This window comes from Pseudopipra pipra, chromosome 6 (genome assembly GCF_036250125.1).
Source record: "Pseudopipra pipra isolate bDixPip1 chromosome 6, bDixPip1.hap1, whole genome shotgun sequence".
NCBI classification, from domain to species: domain Eukaryota; kingdom Metazoa; phylum Chordata; class Aves; order Passeriformes; family Pipridae; genus Pseudopipra; species Pseudopipra pipra.
Window position 1 is genome coordinate 8,622,326 of NC_087554.1, and position 21,752 is coordinate 8,644,077.

Below are 21,752 nucleotides of genomic sequence, written 5' to 3' on the forward strand. Positions count from 1 at the left end.
CTTTCATAGGGAAATAAGGGTCATGTGTTGTAGCTAAATAATTACCTTTAAAGTAATCACCCAACTTGTAAACATTGCCTCGATATTTTTGTGATATCTTTTTTTGACACAGTTATGACACAGCAATAACCCCTTACTGAAGCAGTGGCACATGCAGTGGCTTTGGGTGGTATTTATTTCAGAACATTCTTATCTAAAGCTGTGTTGATATGTGTAAGCACTGACTTCATCAGCTGGTTTTTGCTTGTTCCTGTTTACTGTTTAGAAGATACCAAAAGGATGACAATTGTAATTACACTTGCATTTATGCACCTCTTTTAAATCATAGCAAGCTTGCATTGAGGCATGCTGATGATTTGGAGAAGTTTATGAAGCCGGTGCTCTGTTTTATCTGGCTGATAAGTGGGGCTGCCCAGGGGTCAGTTTTCACCCTAGAGATCCTCTGGACGCAGTTCAGCTCCATTCCTCTTCCCCCTCCAGGGGTAGAGGCATTGGTTCAACACCCAGAAGGAAGAAAACTGCTTAAATGTATGATGACTTACTTCAGTTAACTCCTGTTGTAACTTCAATCTCTCAATTCATAGATTTTTAACATACTTCTTTTTTTTTCCCCATGCTCAACAGTGAAACAAAAAACCTATGATTTCACTTGTCTCTCATTTCAGTGGGTATACTGGCACCAGTGAGGGATAAGAAATACACAACATGGTGAGGTATGTGCTTATTCTGTCCAACGAAGCCTATCTTGGGTAGTCCTCTTGAATTTGGTAACAGTGTGCCTTGTTAAGATTGCCATGCCATTCTTTATTGAAGGGTGCTGCTATAGAGTCCTTAACCCCTCCAGATGTAAGACATTTGAGCACAAGTGTTTTGTTTCAGACGTTTGAGGCTGATTGTAGGGTTGTTTTTTACTTTTTCCCCCCAATGAAACTGTAATAATTCAAAGTTGAACACCCCCTCCCCCTGATCTTGGCAGATAAAATCTGATGATGCCTGTTAGGTTGGTTGGTTAATGTTCCTGATGGTTTACCATGCTGCTTTGAGGTTGGAAAGATGATGGAATCAAGTGAGTGGCAACCTGTTCACGTGCCACAGTTCATATGAATTTAAACTGAAATCAGGGATATGCGATTAAGTCTATTTTTGTCATGCTTAAAATAATAGAAACGATTTAGAAACAGGTCTGGCATCTTTGAGAAACCTTCACACCTGTAGTATTATAGATCACTAGATAGACATCAGGTTTAACTACTGCTGCTCCATAAATGTGTTCCACTGTTACAGGTATAGCTTGGAAGAATGTACACTAGTTAGTCTATGGAATTGTAACCACCTTTGGGAGAAAACTTAGTAACAGTAATGCACTTTATTGCTACGTGGTGCTCAATAAGCCCTACAGTGAACAGTGTACTACTACACTGACCATCCTTGGAGAATATAAAATGGTAGCAGAATGTAACAATCTCTGTTTTGAAACAGGACCATCTTACCTTTTATTTCAAAAGACAGTTGCTTTAGGTCTCTGGGGTAAAGACCTGTTTCCTTGGTACTTCACCAAGGCAGCTTTTTGTCTTTAGGTACTCACAGTACCATACCTTAATAAGTCAGTGACATACTTTTTGTAGACTACAGTGATTTTTATCTTCAGATTAAAAGTTATTTTAAAAATGCAACTTTTGGGATTTTTTGAATGTCTGCTGGATTTTGTGCCTTTCTTGGCTGGTTATTTTCAGTTATAATTTATGTTTAAAAAAACTTGTAAACTTAAAGCATAATACAAGAGGATTTGCCTAAGGGCATTTGCAGCGTCAGAGCCAGAAAATAATAATAAAAAAAAGTTTGTCTAGTTCTGAAATGACTAATGAAAGTACTTGTATTTATCATTATGCTCTAATGGACTCTTCCTCATAAGGTTATGTTACTGGCTTCCAAGTCTCTTCTATTTTGAATTTGATGTAGATCTGGTAGTGTTCTTGTTTCCAACTATTTATTCTCAAGAGGCTATTTCTGTATAAGACTTCAAGTATTCCAGCATCTCGGCAACTGTTTGATAATGGATAATTTTGCTGCTCACGTCCCAGCATCATCATTAATGTATATGTTGTTTAGAGAGCCTTGTTGGAGGCTGATTGACTGCAGTTCTTCCTGGGTAATTCCAAACAAATCTGTAAGTCTGTCTTGGCAGTGGGATTACTGCCAAGGATTTCTTTAAGTATATTGCCCTGCCTGTGATAGTTTATGCTACCGTTTTCATGGATAATTTAATTTCTTATTCATATATTAGTCAATAGTCTTTACTGCTGTCAATCTTAAAATCATGATTTCACAAGGAAGACATGTAGAAAACTTACTGTGAGGAAATGCATGTCACACAAAAATCCCACTGAGCTGATGATAAGGATCCTGTCTGATTTCACCTACACTCTTTGGTAAATATCAGTGACCCAAAAGATCTATAGGAACTTCATTAAAATAGAAGAAAACTGCAAAGATTTCCCCCACCACTCGAAGTGTGTGTGTGTGTGTGTGTGTGTTTAGGGACTGTTCAGTTTGCAAACAGCAAACTCAGGATATTGCTGAAACTGGGCCATGGTGGGCTGCTTTTGGGAGGTGTTTTTTTTTCTTTCAATAAGAGATTTATTCTTTTTTCCTCCCAGTTTTATCATATGCACGTTACCCACTTATGTTCCTAGGTTGACTTCTTCTTAAAAGTGAAAGGCACAATGTAAAACTTCCAGAAAACTTAATGAACTTGACTCAAAAGGAAATATTAAGTCTGTTAGCAAAGACATAGCAAGAGCAGTTCTGGGAGCCTTACTAAAAAGTGATGACATAATGCCAGGCTGGCCTTTGAAAGTTTGTCCTATCAGTTTGTGGTGTGACAGCATAACCTAAAAATAGTTCCTGGGACTAAGAAAAGGTAACGCTTTGATTTGAGGATTTTTTTTTTCCCCTTGGAAAATTCATATGTGCTGGAAACAAAACGTGTGAATTCTCCACATCTCCAAGGAAATCACAGATATGTTTTTAGGGGAGATTTGTTAGCTGGACTTCAATTTTCATCTTTTCAAGGAGCGGGAGTTCCCAGTAAATACTCCTACTCTGCAGACTCCTGTAATGCCGTGGCCTTTAGGGCAGTGTTCAGGGTTTGGCCACAGCTTGTGTCACATGCAGAATAGTCCAACTCCACAATGATTTGTTTTTGCAATTTTTTTTTATCTGTTTATTCAAAATAAATTTTTAGTTGGCATGTTTTGGTTTTGCATTTTGGTGCAAGTCATTTGAACGTTGCAACTAGAATATCTCCTTGGCACAGTATGGTACTTAGATGGATTATGGGCTTTATGTGGTGTGTATTTCAATTCTCAGTTTAGGACATATTTGAGAGTGCTTCATAATCTTTATTGATATTATATTAATTCCTTCTTTAATGGTTCAAATGAAATGACAGTTGTGTTCTTGAAGTAACTACTGCTATTATTTTTTAAAGTTCAGGAAATGTTTGTTGTCCCTCACGCTTTGCCAACAGAGCCTTGTGAAATTCTGTATGATTCTTTCTCTGTATGTTGAGAAGGGAGGTCAGTGGAGGTAGCTCACCTTTCCTTTTTCTCTTGGAGACAAAAGTTTACATCCCCAGCTCAGGGCACTGAGCAGTCAGTGTGCTACAGCCCAATTTGAGCAGCAGCTCTTCTGTAAATGAGGGGAAAGTTCCCCGTCAATTTGATCCCTGCTGCTTCTGTTATTATTGTCAACAAGTGCCTTTTCCTGACACGAGTGTCTGTCTATATTGGGAACAGAATGAAGTTTTTAGCCATAACTAATGAGCTGCTTGCAATTATTAGTGTCCTGGACCAGACTCAAAGGGTTCACTCAGATGAAAGGCTCCCATTATTATCCAGTTATTATCTAGATCCCATTTTTATCTTTTTCCTTTAAACCGCACTACCTGTTTTTAACTTTAATTTGCTGACAGCAGAATTTTAAGAATTCCCAGTGTAATCTGGTTACCCTGATTTCTCCTCTTTAGTGTGGTGGTAGAGGGTCTGGTTTTTACTATTAGATACCAGGCAAGAACTGCTTGAAAAATGATATCAACATTTATGTAGCGAGAAGAATAGATGGAAAAATCCCTACCCTATGTTTTAATGTTTGGGTAGAGTGTGTTACATTCTTGTATGTACTTTGACTTCAAAAACCTTTGCAAAGCAGGGCTTGCAGAAATGCTGGGGTTCTTTGCTGTAGTTGCATTCCTGTTGTAGCATGTTGTCAGGGTCTGATATGACATCAATCTGAATGTAATAGATACATAGTTAAGCAGTTTATTTTAGGACCCAAAACTCTTCTAAGAATAGACAGGCTCTCCTTTCAACAGGAAAGGACAAATAAACTAAAGTGGGAATCCAGGGAAGGAAAGATAGGGAAAAAGCAGAGAGGAAAAAGCACCTAAGGAGACCAGTAAAAGGGAAAAACGAGCAGCCTGGTACTGGTGGGATTCATGGCTGGGATGAAACACTTAAAGGTACCATTGCATACAGATTCTTTGAGCAGACTCTGGTGTTGTGGCCAGCAGGTGTTGGGACACGCTGGAAGGCTGAAGTCTTGCAGTCTGACCTACCAAAATAGACTTGTGTACTTTTCCTCGGAAGCAGTCCATAGCCTTAATTCATCAGGGAGGAAAAACAGTAGCCTTTTAAATTTTCTAATGTAATTTGTCTTGGTTTTGTCAGAACATTAACAGCTGATTTTCCGTAGTGCCCCAGAGCTCAGGCTCTGTTGTATTCCCCCATGTTAGTTGGGATCACTGAGCTGTGGGTAAGGATGTGACTTTTTCTGGTGGTGTCATATTTACACCAGGGGTCTAATCATAGAAATATGTATGGGAAAAACTCGCTAAGTCAGCCAGTGGGTTCACTTGCCAGAGCATCATAAATTACTACTTAAGGTTATTAAATGTTGCTGTGTACTCTGTGTTGGGTTTATTTTTCTGCATTGTTCTGTGGAAGCAACAGATCCTCACAGAACACTGAGCCATGCATATATCTGTAGGGTATGAATCCAGCAGTGCACTTAGAAACCAGAAGTGTTTAAAAATATTCTTATTAGCCACAAAGTCTCTACTAGTGTAACTTTAAGAAAGCAGATTTAATGCCATGTATGTTAACTCATCTGCCCCAGTAGCTGATCTGCAGGTTTTCCATAATAACTTTCTTGTAATGTTTCTGGTTTTTTTTCAGTTTTTTGTTTTAAATTTAACAGCTGACATAGGTATTAAGTATCCACATAACACTTTATGTGGGGGAATATCCAAAGAGAAATGGATTCTGGTGTTCCATTTGTTTAGTGAAGGGACATGAATCTCCTATGTGAAGCTGTGGCATCAATACATGACATTTTGCTGAACTCTACTTTTTAAATTGTATATGCTTTTTACTTTAATATTTATATTAATTGATAATTTAATATTTATATTAAATAATAATTTAATATTTATAATAACCAATGCACTACTAATTAATATTTGACTTTCAAGTGCTCACCCGTTGCTGTTAATAGGATACAATTTTTTTAGAATATCAGTTTCTCCTAGAAGTCTTTTGCACGTTTGTCTTTTAAAATTAAACAACTTTAACAAGCCTACGCTCTTATTTATCTTGATGTCGTGCTGTTAATGTTTGATTCTTGATTTGACAATTTTTTTTTTTAAATCTAGTATCGCTACATAAATTATCTGTAATGAAAATACAGACATTTTTCTAAGATTACAAATTCTTTTTAAATTTTTTTTATTTTTTCTTCTGACAGATTTTTAATTTGAGGACAGGATTGTGTCATGGTGAATAACCTTCAGGCTACAAGTCAGAATAATAGACTGTGAAAGTCTTATTCTACTATTGTATAGAACATTGTTGGGAAGGTAAATAAGAAAAACATGGTAGTTTGTATGAAAACAGAATGATCTGAAGGTCTGAGGCAGAGGAATGACATGACATTGCTCTGCCTGTTTAGAAACAGTTGTGTTGAATTTTGATGAGCTTTCTATAATTCAAACAACATAATTTTAAGTCAAAATTTATCAGCCTGAGCTGCAAAATTTCCTCAGAATATCACTTAGCATCATCCAGATGGGCATGGCTCAGCAGTTTAAAGAAACGAGGATGTGAGCAGATTTTCTTACCTTCTCGAGTATCTGTATGGTGCGTTCATTTCCAGCACAGTGTGCACTGGAGAGCTGTCGTACAGCAGCTGCATGCTAGAGAATTATTTCAGATAGTTTCAATAATTCCATGGTTTATCAAACCCTTGGGGGTTTATCAAACCCTTGGGCTGAGCTGCAGACCTGCAGCAGGCGGGTGTGTCGTTGCTCCGTGTTGGAGGGCGACGTCTTTCGCAAGTGTTGCTGCAGAATGGAAGAAATATTGCTTTGTGTCTTCAGGGTAGACTTTGATCTTGGTTTGTTTTGTTTGGGTTTTGTTTTTGTTTTTTTTTTCCCCTTAATAGATAGTTAAAGTAATATTTTATGAGTCACTTGATTTTTGATGTAACAGCAATATCCTTGAGTTCTCTGGTGTTTTACCTGAACCGTACCAACAAGAGGGACCCTCATGCTAATCAGTCATTTTAGATTAATACCTCTTCCCATTGCCTTGTGTTTGGTGAGGTTTTTCTGGTGGGATCTGTCTGCTTGCTTCTTTAGGACCACCATGACTTTGTACCTCAGTCCAGATGTAGGACTGTTGGCATCAAGAGCTAAAGCACAAAAAACCTTTGCGCAAAACTGACTTACAATGTCTTGTCATTCTCGACAAGGATGCTACAAGAAAATACTGCCATGCTTCTTACCCTTTTGCAGAAACCCCCTACCTGTTCTTCAGCTGATGTGTTTGGGCACTGCAAGTCCATGCAGCCCCTTCTAGAGTTAGAAGTTGTTATTGCCAAAGAATCAACAATAACAAAATAAAGGGTGAGGGGGGAATTAAGTTCTAACATGTCTGATTTGTGAAGCCTTGAAACGTCCCACACTGTGCTGTTCTCACTGTTCTCTTGTGCTCCTTCAGAGCTGGGAATGGTTGCTGGTGTTAGATCCTCTCCTCTAGGGGAGCTCAGTTTGTGGTTGCCACCAGCCCCCCTGCTTGGTCTTCCACAGTTACTTGTGCTTGCCCTGCCTTCGATCACCATTCTAAGCAAGATCATTTCCAGTCAGGTTTTCTCAAAAATAATTTGGACCCTTCACCAGCTCATCTTGAGGTTTTGTTTTGTACAAAATTATTGTACAAGATTTTAGATGTTTTTGTTTTCTGGAGATTGCTTCTTTTCCCTTCCCATCCTTCCCCTTGTCATGCCCCAATAAAAAGAAAGAAAAGATGGCAAGGGAAGAAACACCGAAGGTGTTTGTAGCATATAGGAGGCATGTCAGGAACAGCACACTGTGACAGAGACCATCTCATTAAATTAGATGTGTAGGCTGTTAATTCAGCTCAGAAAGTTAATCTGACTGCAAACTGCAGTGTCCAGGTCCTCCTAGATGTTTCTTGCTGCAGATGAGGGCAGAGGAAATGTCTGTGTGACCATCTCTTGCAACCTTTGACTCTCTCAAGGACAGAGGAGAGCAGAATGTTCTCACAGTTAAGAGTAAATCATACAAGTACACAAAGGGTATTGTCAAAACACAGTTATGGGTAAGTAACCTCATTTGGTGCTTTAAATGTTGACACTTTTCTATCCAAAATGTAAGTGTATTAAATAGCAGACTTTATTTACCAATAAAGCATCTGAAGAGTTTCTCTGTACGCAGTTTTTGTTATTCTCTTGTTACATCAGTGTCTGTTTTGCTTAATTTTTGTATAATTCAAAAACTGCTTAACATATCAAGTACATAAATGAATCAGTAAGTCTTTTTGAGGAGCATCAAAATCATGAAAAGACAAAAGCATAAACATCTGATTTTAGTAAAATCAATTTTTCATTTCACCAGAGAGAGTGAATAAGTGGAAAAGAGTCTACTGAAATAACATTCTCATCTGAAAAAATCAAAAAGGAGCAACTAAGTAATGATTATCTTTAGTATTTATGTTAAGTGGTAAGAGGAGATGTATTAGCTAAAATTTGTGCTTGCTCTTTCAAAACAAAATTCTTTTTTGGTATCAGGAAAGCGTGCTAGGATAGTTTGTTTGTAATTTTGTATTCTCTGATGAAATTACCTAAGATTGATTTATTTGTCTCATTTAATTTCTTGTTTTATTTTCTTCTCCCTATTCTGTTATGAGCCCTGTGTTCTAATGGTTCTTTTTTTTTTTTTTTTTTTTTGCAGTGGTTGCTTCTTTTTGTAAGTAGTTACGTATTTGGGCCACTTTCTATATAAAGATTTTTAAATCTCTAAGGCAGATCAGGATTCAAAGTTAAACTGGCAGCTCTATGTCAGTCTTGTACTATATATATATATATATATATATATATATATATATATATATTTCACTGGGAGTCTGTGGTGTGAAGTAGGTCTTTTCTAGCTATTTGGCATGTACGGTTTTATGGAAATGTTTTATTATGCTAAAATGAAGTTCTTCCCTACCAGGAAATGAAAATTCCTTTGTGTGGCACTAGGAGCACCAGCACAGCAATCCCATGGCCTTAGAGATTTACAGGAGATATTTTCAGCCTTTCCTTCTGATTTCACTATCGCTTCCCATGCAAGGCTCTGGTAGTGCACCAAACTCCTTCAAAGGAGGAATGGAATCATGAAGGAGGGAATAACTTCTCATATCATCCCGAACATACTTGTTCTCACTGTGTTTTGTGATACATGGTGACATAGCTTTAAATTGCAAAGTATGTGGGGGGATTGATTCTTTCCTGCCACCTCAAAGACACAGATGCCCCTATGCAGCCTAACTTATTTCCCAGCTCTGCCTGAGCACTTAAATTTTCACTTTCAGTTTCTTAGAGTTTAAAAAAAATACACCCTCCCCAATCAGAATTTGCTAGTTACCTTCTTCCTAATACCTAATCATAGAAGAGTTAAAAGAACCCTGGAAAACTGTGCAAAAGCCAGGATTGTGAATGTAAACCTATAATTCAGTTTTGCGTTTTAGATTTGCAGCACCATTCCTTTCAAAGGACAGGGAGCAAGGCTCGTTGTCTGGCATTGTGTACCACACTTGAATTTGTAGGATCAAATGCACATTAACACATGACACTGCCAGTCTCCATTCTGACATCTCAATGGGCTTAAAAGCAAGAGGCAATGCAAATATAAAAGTGTTTTAAGAAGTTCACTTGAGTGATTTCTTTTTTTTTTTTTAATCTGTAACACAACTTTTTTAAAGACTTCTATAAATTTTATTGGTATAGTTCTTACTCTGACAAAATGACATTACAAGTAAAACTTATTCTGACCACAGAGAAGGTTGTAGAGACCAGAATATTGTACAGAAGACTGTAGTTTGGGTCAATGGGTTTGCTTGGGCATGTCTTATATTTATGCAGTAATAGTGATTTTAATATTTAGAAAATGAGATACACATATGTTTTCAGATCAGTGGTCTATGTGTTCTGGAATTTTGTTGCTGGCGAAAACCCACCATAGCAAAAGTTTGCACATCGGTGGCTTCTGATGCAAGTTTCTTACATCTCTACCCAGTTGATGGCTGTTTTTATTCTACTTGGATACAAACCTTACTGTATAACTTAGAGCCCTTGTGGATATTTTTCTGCTGATCCATTCTTAAATACTCTTAATATTTTTTACATCAGCAGTGGCCTATGATTCCAAGGGTAATTGTATTCTGGGTTTAAAAAATCCCCACTTTTATAATTACATCAGTCTTTATCTCAAAGTGGGATTCCTTGCTCTTCTCTAGCGAGGCAGGGCATTAGAAACTTCTGGCTGCTTCTCTTCCCTTATTTATTATATAATTTGAGTAATGTTACTGATCATTCATTCTTTCCAGAAGCTTTATAGTTCTAACCAGGCTTTCTTCTTGTACCCAAGTCTCTTGAAGTCTTTAATTTATATTGTTCTTTTCTGCGTCTTTTCTATTTGATGTATCCTTTTTCAGATGGGGGTGACCAAAACTGAACACAGAATTCAAAAGTGAACACACACTATTCAAGGTGAGGGAATATCACTAGTTTTATATAAGGCATAATATTTTTTGGTATGTCTTTGTCCTTTAAAAATAAGTACTGATATCCTATTTTTGCTCCCAATTGTAAAATATTTTTCTCGAGTAATCTGTAAAGTTGTCTAGATATTTCACTGAAAAGTTGGTTAATTTATAACAGTAATTCTTATAGGTAATTAATTAATATTATTGTACATTAATTTTCACTATGGTTTACTATACATCATGTATGCTCTACTTCCTCTTGTTGTGTTGATCTAATTGCATATTTGAAATTCCTTCTGAAGACCATCATGAATGCACTATAGAACCAACTGTTCTTTATATCATTCATCATTCCCAGGTTTTGTCATTACACGGTTCCTTCCCATTTCATCCTTCAGATTATTGAATTGTACTTGCCTGTGGTTCTTTTTTTTTTTTTTTTTTGGAGTATTGCCACCTTGATTTGGATCCCTCTACCCCAGAGTCTTTCCTATGTTCTTGCAGATCTTGTAGAAAGGTTTGCATTCCTCCATGTTCATGATAAAGATTGGTCGTTGAATTGTACATGAGAATACTCATCAGAATGCTCATTACCATCTCTCATTAACTTATTCATTACATCTGTTCCTCCTCTTAGACCTCCTTTGTTTAGAAAAGAATTATACATCCCACAACCCTCTGGTTATTCCTTTCAGAAAGTACATGCTTGCATTATGCTGGTGATGGTAGTGGGGTGGAAAGAAGTGTTATTCTCAGATTGGTATCTGGTTTGACTTTAACTCTTGCAAATTGGGTTCATGTACTTGAGTTCTCCATAGCATGACTTTTACCAGGTCATTACTAAAAAAAAAACCCCCTTACCCTTTTGATGACTTCCTTACATTAATATTTATTATAATGATGACAGTGTGTTGTATCCAGAGCAGATAATTGTTAGGCATTGTGACCATGAACAGCAGTAAATAGGGGTAGTAAAGTTTGGCTTATATGAGAAGAGTATAAATTTTGTGTAAAATGCTCATGTTAGAAGCATTGTATCCATTTACCCTCAACTATATGAATATATAGAACCCAAAATTTCTGGAGAACCAATATTAAAATTGTCACTCAGTTTGTTCGAAATAGCAGAGTTAAAATAGCTTGATAAGGATTATATGCCTGTTTGGAAAGAGTTTTTCTGCAAAAGCTCTAAGAAAGAGCTGCCACTGCCAAGGATATGCCAGCATTCCAGATGTCCAGCATCTTCAGAGTAGGCAGTAGCACCTGGGGAATGGAAGTAGCTCCATGTTCCTTGTTGGCACCATTGCCTTCAGCTTCTAGTACGGAAGTTGGTTTGGGTGGGGAGTAGAGGTTTTGTTCTTGGAAAGGATTCACACAGATGCATTGAAAGGAGTGGGAGACCTGAGGGGAGGGTGACTACTTCTATACTCTTCACTCTTTTGGAGAGCAGCAGCCTGGTGGTCAGTAAATAAACCAGTGGCAAGGGATTGACAGTAGATCCATTGACCCTCTCATGCTGCCAGAAGAGAAATGGAATAAAAATGGCTCAGTCTTTACTCTCATTTCCTTGATCTGTGAGGGGGTATATGTACTTCGATTATGTGGTAGGGCCTTCAGTGGGAACATATTTGAGAAATCATTCCTGCATTCAGCTGAATTTTTCATAAAATGAGTGGTTCTGGGAAGCTGCTGTTTTTATTGTTTTATGCCGTTCTTCAGTTGTTATTACGTGCATTAACTGTTGGGTTTTAGCTTTTTCGTGGAAATTCTGTTCTAAATTAGATTTCTAACCAACGATTTCTAGGTAATTACCATTTGAAATGGCTGGACTTCTTACAGTTTTTGTCATGATGTACCTTTTCAATATGGGTAATTTTTGCTCTTCATTCTTTGTTCATCCAGTGTAAAGGATGGAAGAAATTTTCTGTTACTATGCTAAAGTTTTGATTTTTTTTTTTAATAGTTCTTGCTTGGGGTTTCTTTTGTTTGTTTGTTTGTTTGTTTGTTTTAAATTCTTCTTCAAGGAACTATTTCATTTATCTTCAAATTTGTTTATTTTGTTGCTTCATTCCTAGCTGGCTAACACACCGAAGCTAAACTATTTTATGAAATGTTCTGGTCTTTGAGCAACTTAATGGAACAAATTGTATGGTTTCTTTCCTCGTAAGCTTGCAAAAACTTGTAGAATAGTATATGTATTCCTGGTCTGTGATGTAATAAATAGAAATATGACTATCCAAACGAGCAGCTGAAGCAAATATTAATTTACATCTTTAATCTTTTTAGATATTTACAATTGAAAAGTCTGAACTGTGCTGTATAAAGTGAGAAAGGAGCATTTCAGATGTGTTAATCTAGGAATTTTTGCTTAGTAATGTGAATCTTTTGAGTGTAGTAATATAAATTAAGTTTTATGATAATATTTTTAATTAATGTTTAATGAACATTGATAAGAAGGAAATAGATGCTTTCTCTGTAAAATCTTGCTTTTAATTTGAGTACATTTAAGTAAGATTTGGTGTCTTTAAGAAGTTTAGAAAATTCTGGTGTTGTCCTCATTGATGTCTTGATATGGGATAACAGATGCTATTTACGAAGTTGGAGACTGTGGTAGCTTCTGGTGCACTGAACATCTTGTAATCTGTAGTAAAAAACAAACATTAGTGTCTCTTTGTGTGTGTGTTGCTGTTTTGAGAGAGAGAAGTACTGAGTTACACTGGTTTTTTTTGAGTAATCTGATGTTAAAGTGAATGTTGAGACATCTGGAGTTCCTGCCACTCTGATGTCTTTGGTTGTAGTTAGGAAAGGGAATGCCTTCCTTTTAAACTGTGTGTAAAAATATTTCTTATATGAAAAAAGAGCTGTGGAAAGATCATCTTAAAAATAAAAGTTGAAGAATGACTCCCTCCACTTTAATGCTTTTTTCCCCCAATTCTCCAGGTAGATTTTAACAGGAAGTTCAAAAGAAGGGAAAACAGAAAAAGGTGCTTCTGAGCCTGACATTAACAAACTTTCCTTTATCAAAAATGTTTGAGCTGGTTAAGACCAATCTAAACATAATCAAACTCAGTTACAGTTCTCCTGTACTGTGAGAGAGTTGCCTTATTTTAAGGACTGACATGAAACATGGTAGGACACAGTGAACCCAAAAGAGCAGCAACTCTTCATCTTCCTCACCCCAAGTTAGCCTGAAAATGTTTTTTGTTCACTGTACTGTAGTTATGGTGCAGGTAGCACATTGATTTCCTCTTCCTTTCTGCGTGGTAGGTCAGGTGTTGGGAAGTGCGGAGCACAGGTCTTGCCTCTCCTGAAATACATCCCTTTTCCTTAGACTTACTAGTGCTTTTCTTGGTACCCATGAAAAACTAAAAGAGTACTGTATTTTGAAATGCACTAAGCATTCTGTCTCTCTTTTTTTTTTTTTTTTTTTTTGGCATTGTATCCACCCTTACCCTTCTATTATTTGCAATGCTGTCCCTCCAAAGAGACGAGCGACAGACCGACCGACTGCGGCTATTTTTATACGGCGCACATATTAACCATTGAGTAAACGTAAGAGGTTTTAAAGAGCTTATTTTAGCAGAAGCATTTGTTAAAGCCCCTATATCCATAGGCTGTGTGTGTGTATATTCATTAACTATTCAGGGCTGTAACATAAGACAACAAAAGGAAGTGTATTTTAGCGGAGGTCTGTAACAGCCATACGCAGACTGGCACCCGGCCAGCGGGTCAAGGCAGACGTTTCTCGTTGCTATTTCTAGTTCTTGTGGCATCTACAGATATTGAATTTATTTCTCAGATAACAAAACTAGCTAATACTTACTGCAGTGTCATGATCCCACGTTACAGAAATACATATGTTTGATCCCCAGAAGTTTATTGCAATCACATCTTTGGAGGCACTGGAAAACTGAGCCTCTCCAGTTTCACTGCCAGCATAGCAAGATTTATCCTTCATATAATCGCATCTGAAATGGTTTGTGGCAAGGATGGGAAGAACTGATGTGTTGGCATGAATGGAAAGTACATAAATATTTAACAGAATATCCTGTCCTGCAGGCTTACTTATCTCTGGAAAGTCTTGGATTTTCCCTGTAGCAGAAGCCTGAAGGGCTTCACTGGTCGGAGATGGGGCAGAGCATTGGGAGTCCTTCCCCTGATGGTGAATGTGCATCCTTGGAGCTTGGAGCATGTCTGTGCACAACTTGTACCAACTACCCCTTGTGAAAGGGGATGGAGATGCTTCAGCTCTTGGTCTGCTGTATAGCTAAAAAATAGCTTCTCTATCCCAGTGTAGCATAAAAATAGGGTTTTGCTCCCAATTTGGTACGTCAGTGATTTAGAGAATATTTTGATAAAGGTTAATGTTAGAGGAGAATAAGACACGTAGGAATTCACTATGATCAGAGAGTCTGATTTGTATGTGGAATGTCAGTAGACTACACCAGGATGTGCTGAAGCATAAGATTTGTAAGCTTTTCCTTATCACGTTACCTGTTCAGTTGGATGCTCCTGTTCTGCCCAGCTGCAATGGGAATTGCCCTGTTGGATTTGACCACCTTCCTACTGTTCTGTGACACGCTGAGCTAACAACAGATTGTGTGCTTTAAAAGCAGATCCCTATATAGTGTGATCATTTAAATAATACTTTACGTCTCCAGGCGTCTTTCTGTGTTAGAATGCAGATATGAATTAATTCTTTTTCCTCTTGTTAATAGCTTGAATGAGCTGGGAGGGAAGGTTTTAAATGAACAAATGCAATGAAAATGGATATTTGTGAAATACTTGAGTTGGTTTCACGTGAACAGAAACGCTAAAAGCCCCTTTAGCAGCTGTGTCAATACCAATTTTTCTGGTTCTTGAGTGCAGAAATAAATTCAGATGCTGTTGGTTAAATAATTCACATTTGTTTTAGGTGAAAAATAACACCTGCTCTGTTTAGCAAGTGCAGTGTTTTCATTTGAGCAATTTAAAAATTGATCACATTGAACTGATTTGAGTACATTAAGGGATTTGTAGTTATGTAATTAAATTGATATTTTAAATAGCTTTAAGTGTACTGTCCAGTTGGGAAGTGAGAAGTGGATCTTCTGATGAAACTTTTAGTTTGATTTTTTTGTTTGATGTAAAAGACTGTATTTGTTTAGAATGTAGTTAAAGGCATATAACATTGAGTGGATGAATCATCTGAGATATACTGGAGGAAAGAGAAAAGTGTTGAATCAGGGACATTCTGTTTTTCAGGCATAGAAGTTATTTTCATGTGCATAGCAAACTGATACTTGTAGGAAAAAAACACCTTGGAGCTGCAAAATGTTACCACAGATTATTTAAAGAAAAATGCAATTTCCGATGCTGTGATTTTATTGAAATAATTAGCCTGTGTTATCAAATAACAGATTTTGTTGTTTGGGTTTTTTTTGTTATTGTTGTTGTCATGTTGGATTGTTGAATTACCTTTTTTCCCCAAGGAAAAAAAATTCAGTAACCATGTTTAATTTGCAGAGCACCAGAGATCATACTGGGATTGCCGTTTTGTGAAGCCATAGACATGTGGTCGTTAGGGTGTGTGATTGCAGAGCTGTTTCTTGGATGGCCACTGTACCCAGGAGCACTGGAATATGACCAGGTAGTAGAATAAATTTCACAAGCATATACGTACTTTCTGCAACTTTAAGGATTTCAGATTACAAAATCCAGAATTGTGAATGTTAATAATATCCCCTATTATGTAGCATTTCTTCAAGTCTGTTTATCGCTTTTAATTTAGTCTTATTGACTGTCCTAGAAACATAAATCATGTTTCTAACCCAGACTGTCTGTTGTGCTGCTTTTTCGAATTAAATTTCAATTTGCCCTCCTCCTTCCATCTTACAAAATAGATGTTGGTATTGAAGTTGCTTTTTTTCTGATGGAAACCAAAGTTTGCGACCACCATCATCGCTTTATCATCTCTCTTTCACTTGCCATGGCCATAATGAACGGGGCTGACTCTGGAATGTCTATTCAGATGTCAGGATTAATTGTCTTCTGAATACTTTCTGATGCTTTCTGGAAATCCAGCAGAGCTCAAAGATTTGAGAGAGCCTGCACTTCATGAGGAACGAGAATCAACTGTCGCAATAATAATGCAGATATGCAGTGGTAGAGCTTGGAGCTGTTGAAGCTGTGCCTTTGCTTTGCTGGAGTTTTCAGCTGCTGACACCACCAGCATTAGTGAGCTGACTTAAAAACACCCCACGTTGTTTCTTACGAAAGATGTAGAACATTTTCTATTTTAAACACTTAGAGAAGTCTATAATTTTCTAGCCTAATGTGAAATTTGGAAGGAATGTAATCAGCATCCTGACTATCCCCACCTGGTTTTGAACTTGGAAAGTGAAGAAATCTCCTGAAAACCCCAGAAGTAACAGCACTGGCTTCTTGCTAAGTTCTACAGCTTTGATTCAACACTGAGTTTAGGGGCAGTCCCCTCCAGCATGTTGTTTAGGTCGTTCAAGTCCTGATCATGTAGTGGACTTTTCACTCCCTGTGCTTACAGATCAGACTTACTTTTCTAGAAATTTGTTTGTTAAAACCACTGTCAGGGCATATATTAATTTTGAGTTGATTTTGGTAATGTTTTGTAGTTCAGTTTACTTAATTTACCCAAAGTGCAGCATTTCATGTGTAGGAAGTGAGCTATGAGGGGAACTCGGGTTGATACTTTGAAGCATTTAGACTTTTTTTGCAGAGTGTTGCTGTTAAAATGGAAGATGAAAGAGGAAACATCTAACAACCATAAATTTCTAAGGATAAAGTGAAGGCTTTTTTTTTTTTTTTTTTTGGAAAGAATCTGCAATACTGTCTCAAAAATTTTCAAGAATTTGGCAAATTTATTTACTTCTTATTTTGAAAAAACCTGTAGGAGATCTGAACTTTAATTAGGGAAAAAAAAAAGAAAACAAAGATGCAAAATATGTAATTTCCAGGGTTATTTCCACTTTTGAACCCCGTACTGCTGTAAATAGCTATTAAAAGGGATGCTGCTGTGGGTAGGCCCAGTTCATGGTCTTCTGATCAGGATCACACACATAGGTGCTGCTTCTGGATGTGGAATGCTGCTTTGCACCACATCTTCAGTCACTTGTGGTGAAGTTGGGGGTTTGAGTGTGGAAAATGCTGCCTCTGTCACAATTCTTTCCTCAAATTAACTTGTGATTTGTCATGATGGCAGCAGCCCAGATTATTAATTAACATGTGCCAACAGGCTGACGTAGCTTTGAGCCTCTGACTTTGGTGCAGGGAGCAGTAACAGCGTAAAGCTCGGTCTCATGACTCTCAGGATGTTTTTTCAGAACAATATGGGGTCTCATTTGAAAAGAAAAGCCCTTTCTTACCCCACTGCACCACAGCCATGTTGTCATGTACAAAACCCAGGCAGGTGAAGGCAGTTTAGTACAGAGCACAGAGTGCCTGCCTTATAGTGCTCCTTGGCTCCTCTTGGCTCAGTTTTAGAGGGACAGGTCCTTATGACAGTGAACTCCTGTCACTTGTTTCTTGTCATGGCTCAACCTCTAGATCCTGTTGGGCAGTGCAAGTTAACAGCATTGTCACCAATTCCAGGCACCTTCCAAGGTGCTGTGCTTCATGCAAAGGACTGCGTGGATTAGTGGGGAATCTTAATGCTCGTAAGACTTTCTGTTTGCTTTACAAGTGAATTAAAAGATTAAAAGACATTTAGTTAAAGAGTGGCATATCATTCAAGTTTGCTGGAAGAATCAGTTAATAACTCACCTAGCAACTAGTCTGACCCTTGTGTTGGAGAAGTCATAGAGGAAGAGGGGCTGTAACCTGCTCTGCACCAGCTGGAATTACCTTACTTTAGCCAGGCTTCTCATCGTGCTCCAGCACGTCTGCAAAACTTGCTTTGGAGAAATTTGATTCAGGCTTTTTCTCAGAATACGTGAGTACAGCAGCACTAGGAGATGGCTTCCAAGGAAATTCCTTTCCTCCTGCTACATGGTGTGTGTCACTGAGTAAATGAACAGGCAGGGGCTTTGTGTTGCATTTCCCCCCCGTCCTCCTGCTATGTGGCAACCCTGGCAACCTGTGTCACGCTAGCCCTGGAAAGGGAGCTCTTAGTTCTTGTATTCATTTGTGATTAGCACCAGTAACAGCTGTACTTCCCAGGGGAAAATAGCTGTGCCTTCTGAGTTTTAATACTCATTAAAAACAGGCACAGGTGCTCAACTGCTAAATTTTTGAATTAATGCACTGTCTTTCAGCCCCTTAACTTTTCAGTCTTTATTTGTTTTCTAAGCACATTATAAGTGATCTAGAAATATGAAACATTTCTGGTCAGAGTGGGATTCTCTTTACTCCCTGAGGTAGGGAATTATGGAGGATTCCAAATACCCAAAGTTGGCAGGATTGCATTTAGTTCCTCCCCACTTGTGTCTGTCAGTTATTTTTCAGCAGAAGCCTCATTTGTACCTTTCCTCTCTACTGCCCATCGGTTTTGTTCCTCTCAGGTGCTCCTAGCTCTCAAGTCCTCTGTCTTTGATTGACTTCATCTTCTCATCTCTCACTTTCTGGTTTGGTGTGTTTGACCCCTCTCTCCTTTTGATTTTTTCCCTTTCTTCCATTTTCTCTTATTCCTCGGCTGTTCCACCTTTTCCAGGGGCTGGATCACCCCAGAAGCCCTTGTGTGGGACACTGCCCTTCAAGGGTTCAGCCCTGAAGGGCCTTGGTCCTCTTGGACCTTCAGCCCTGGCTGCTGGAATCCAGGCTCCCTTCATCCCGGCCTGCAACAAGCTCAGTTTTCAATTATTGCCCAATTATTGTTCTAACTCCAAGGTAGTTTTTAATTTTTAAAGAAGTATTACTTGTGGGATAACTCCCCTCTTGTACAGTGAGTTAACATTGCAGGCACAGTAGTTAAAACACATCACGTTTCAACAGTTTTCTGTTGAAACAGTTTCTGTTCAACAGTTTCTACATCAGTATCAACTGTAAGAAAGGCAAAATACACAGTAAGTAGTTTTCTAAAATAAATGCATGTTGATCATTTCAATGGAAAAGGCTCATGAGAGTAGTCCATTCCCATCATATTCAGTAGCAAAGTTTCTTGGATGAGGACAGTATCTTTTGCTGGATGCGTAGAGGTTACAGCCGCTTTCCACATGGAATGTTTAGTTGTGGGTGTGTCAGGTGTGTAAAAGGCTGATACACTGGAAACAGCAAATGGGAAGAATTTTTATCAACTTATGTAATGAGAACATGCAAAAAAAAAAAATCACTGAAGTTCAGTATGCAAACAAAGCACTCCCACTGACTTTTCTGTTTAGAATTAAAATAATACATTTAGGATTTGAATGAATTTGAGGAGGCAATGACAGCCACTCTCCCCAGCTTCTCGTTTCTGTGACCCAACCTAAAAAGCTTGCTTATATAGGTCACTTCAGAGGTTTGTTTATGTATGGCTTTCTCTGACACACGGAGAGAGCAGTACCAAGTGCTCAGTGTTAGGTTTCTCCCCTGTGTAAGGTGTAGCCGTCGAACTTGGGTGCTCTTGAGCCTGGTTCATTTTGCCATTTTTTAAAATGGAATTGAAAGTATTTAACTGTGTGGATCAGATTTTGAAAAGAAGAGATAAATTGTTTCTCCTGTTTCATTTTTTTCCTCAGATTCGTTACATTTCACAGACTCAAGGTTTGCCAGGAGAGCAGTTGTTAAGCATGGGAACGAAAACCGCAAGATTTTTCTGTAGAGAAACGGATGCACCATATTCTAGTTGGAGATTAAAGGTAAACAGTAGAATGTAGTAGAAAACAGCCTATTATTTTGTGAGCAGAGACACCAGAGAAGCCAAGATTCACTGCAATGCCACTGTCTCCCTTCTGCACCTCCTGTGTTTTTTGCCAGCTCCCGCTCTGTATCCCATCCATTTTTTTCCGTTCCCCAAAAGCAGCACTCCAAGCTCATGCCCATGTTTTCTCCCGCTGGCTGACTCAGAGGCAGGTCTGGTGCAGCTGCCAGGCTGTGCAGTGGCCAGTGCATGGCTGCCATGTGGGGAATTCACATTAAGCCTTGTGTCTCCAGAGGTACCAAATGAGTGGGTTTGTTTTGTTTTGTTTTCCTCCTTGCTCGGTTACTGCTTTTCACTTCACTTCAAGAATTTGTCTCTGAGGCCCACACTGCTCTGTCAAAATTTGTCCAAAACTGGCCTGAGGATCAGAAGTTCCTAGGAGAAAAAGGAGATTAAGAAATAGCTCATTTCCTTCAGATCCCCTGCTAGAACAGTCTTTGTTGGCTGAAAGCTGCAATACAGTGACCACAGATGAAATTAAAAAGTACTTCTGTGTTCTGCACACCTTGCTTCTCTCTGACCAACATTATTGCACGGTGGCCATAAGCAGAGCTTTCACTTCCTATGCAAATAATTTTTTTTAAATTGTATTGCTTCATGATCTGACTTCACCAAGGTTACAGAGGGCTCAGAGAGTCAGGAAACAGTTACAGTCGACACAAAATTTGTGCAGCAGCAAAGAGCTGAGGAGCTCAAGGCACGAGTTGTGTAACTCCCCACAGCAACTTGGTAAATCCCCGGCGTGTTGGGCCAGGGCCGGGGCTGCGCTGCAGGGTCGGGTTATGCAAGAATTCTCCAATTACACCCTCCTGGTTAATCCAGTATCCTCTTTTCTCCAGCAGTTGATCTTTAGGTGACTCCTTACATTTAGGTTCTCCATATCGGAGAACCTAAACGAGTTCTTGATGCAAACAGCCCTCTCCATTTTTCAGAAGCTGTTACCTTGCCTTGTTAATTAGGAGTTTTGGTATGAACCATTGGTCATTACTTACAGTTATTGTCAAAGTTAATTTTGGAAACTTTTCTGTGATCTGTGTGCTGAATTTTTTTTTTTTTATCCCTGAATTCCCACCTTGCCTCTTGCAGCACCATCCCACAGGTGTTGTCTGTGTTGAAGGAGGAAAATTGTAAAGCAAGTGGTATACCAGCTCATAAATCACTGATGAGTGATTTAATTCATTCTCTAGAATTTGTTTGTTTCATACTTCAATATTTAAAATGTTTATACCAGCTGTTATATATGTGGAAGAATAAAAGTATAAAAACAAACAAAAAAAATAAAAACCAGGCAACCTCTGTTCAACTTCTTTGTTTTCTCTTTTCTTTTTTTAAGTGATATGATGTTGCTGCTGTTTGAAGTTAAAGGTCTGAGTTTGAGGAAATTGGTAAAATAGAAGTAATAGAAAACCTGTGATATATAAAAATACAAGCACATGAGACACTTTCATTAAACAGCTCTTTGCTAGGCTTTCAGCATTTCCTCCATGATTTACAGACTATCTATTGTAATCCAGTACTGTGATCTGTCAGATGTAAAATGTAGTATCTTTGTCTCTTGATTTAGAGAATGAAAGTAGCCAGAAATATTAATTATTTGAAAAAAAAAAATAGTGTTTTTAAGGTCAGTAAACAGATGAAGTTCCTTTGTAGTTGTGACTTTTATTGACAGCTTCTAAACTCAGCTCTTTTTTTTTTTTTTTTTTTGAGACATTGGAAGAACATGAGGCAGAAACAGGTATGAAGTCTAAAGAGGCCAGAAAGTATATTTTCAACAGTTTGGATGATATAGTGCATGT

General features: G+C 38.1%; 1 protein-coding gene across 4 annotated transcripts in view; it reads left to right on the forward strand.

Moving 5' to 3' along the window:
• Positions 1 to 21,752, forward strand: part of HIPK3 (homeodomain interacting protein kinase 3) — a 72,715-nt gene that overhangs the window by 33,333 nt on the left and 17,630 nt on the right. For all 4 annotated transcript variants that reach the window (XM_064657237.1, XM_064657240.1, XM_064657238.1 and 1 more), the window contains exons 3-5: positions 15,612 to 15,735; positions 19,775 to 19,894; positions 21,664 to 21,750. In XM_064657237.1, coding sequence (XP_064513307.1) covers positions 15,612 to 15,735; positions 19,775 to 19,894; positions 21,664 to 21,750 — 331 coding nt within the window. The remainder of the gene's footprint in view (positions 1 to 15,611; positions 15,736 to 19,774; positions 19,895 to 21,663; positions 21,751 to 21,752) is intronic.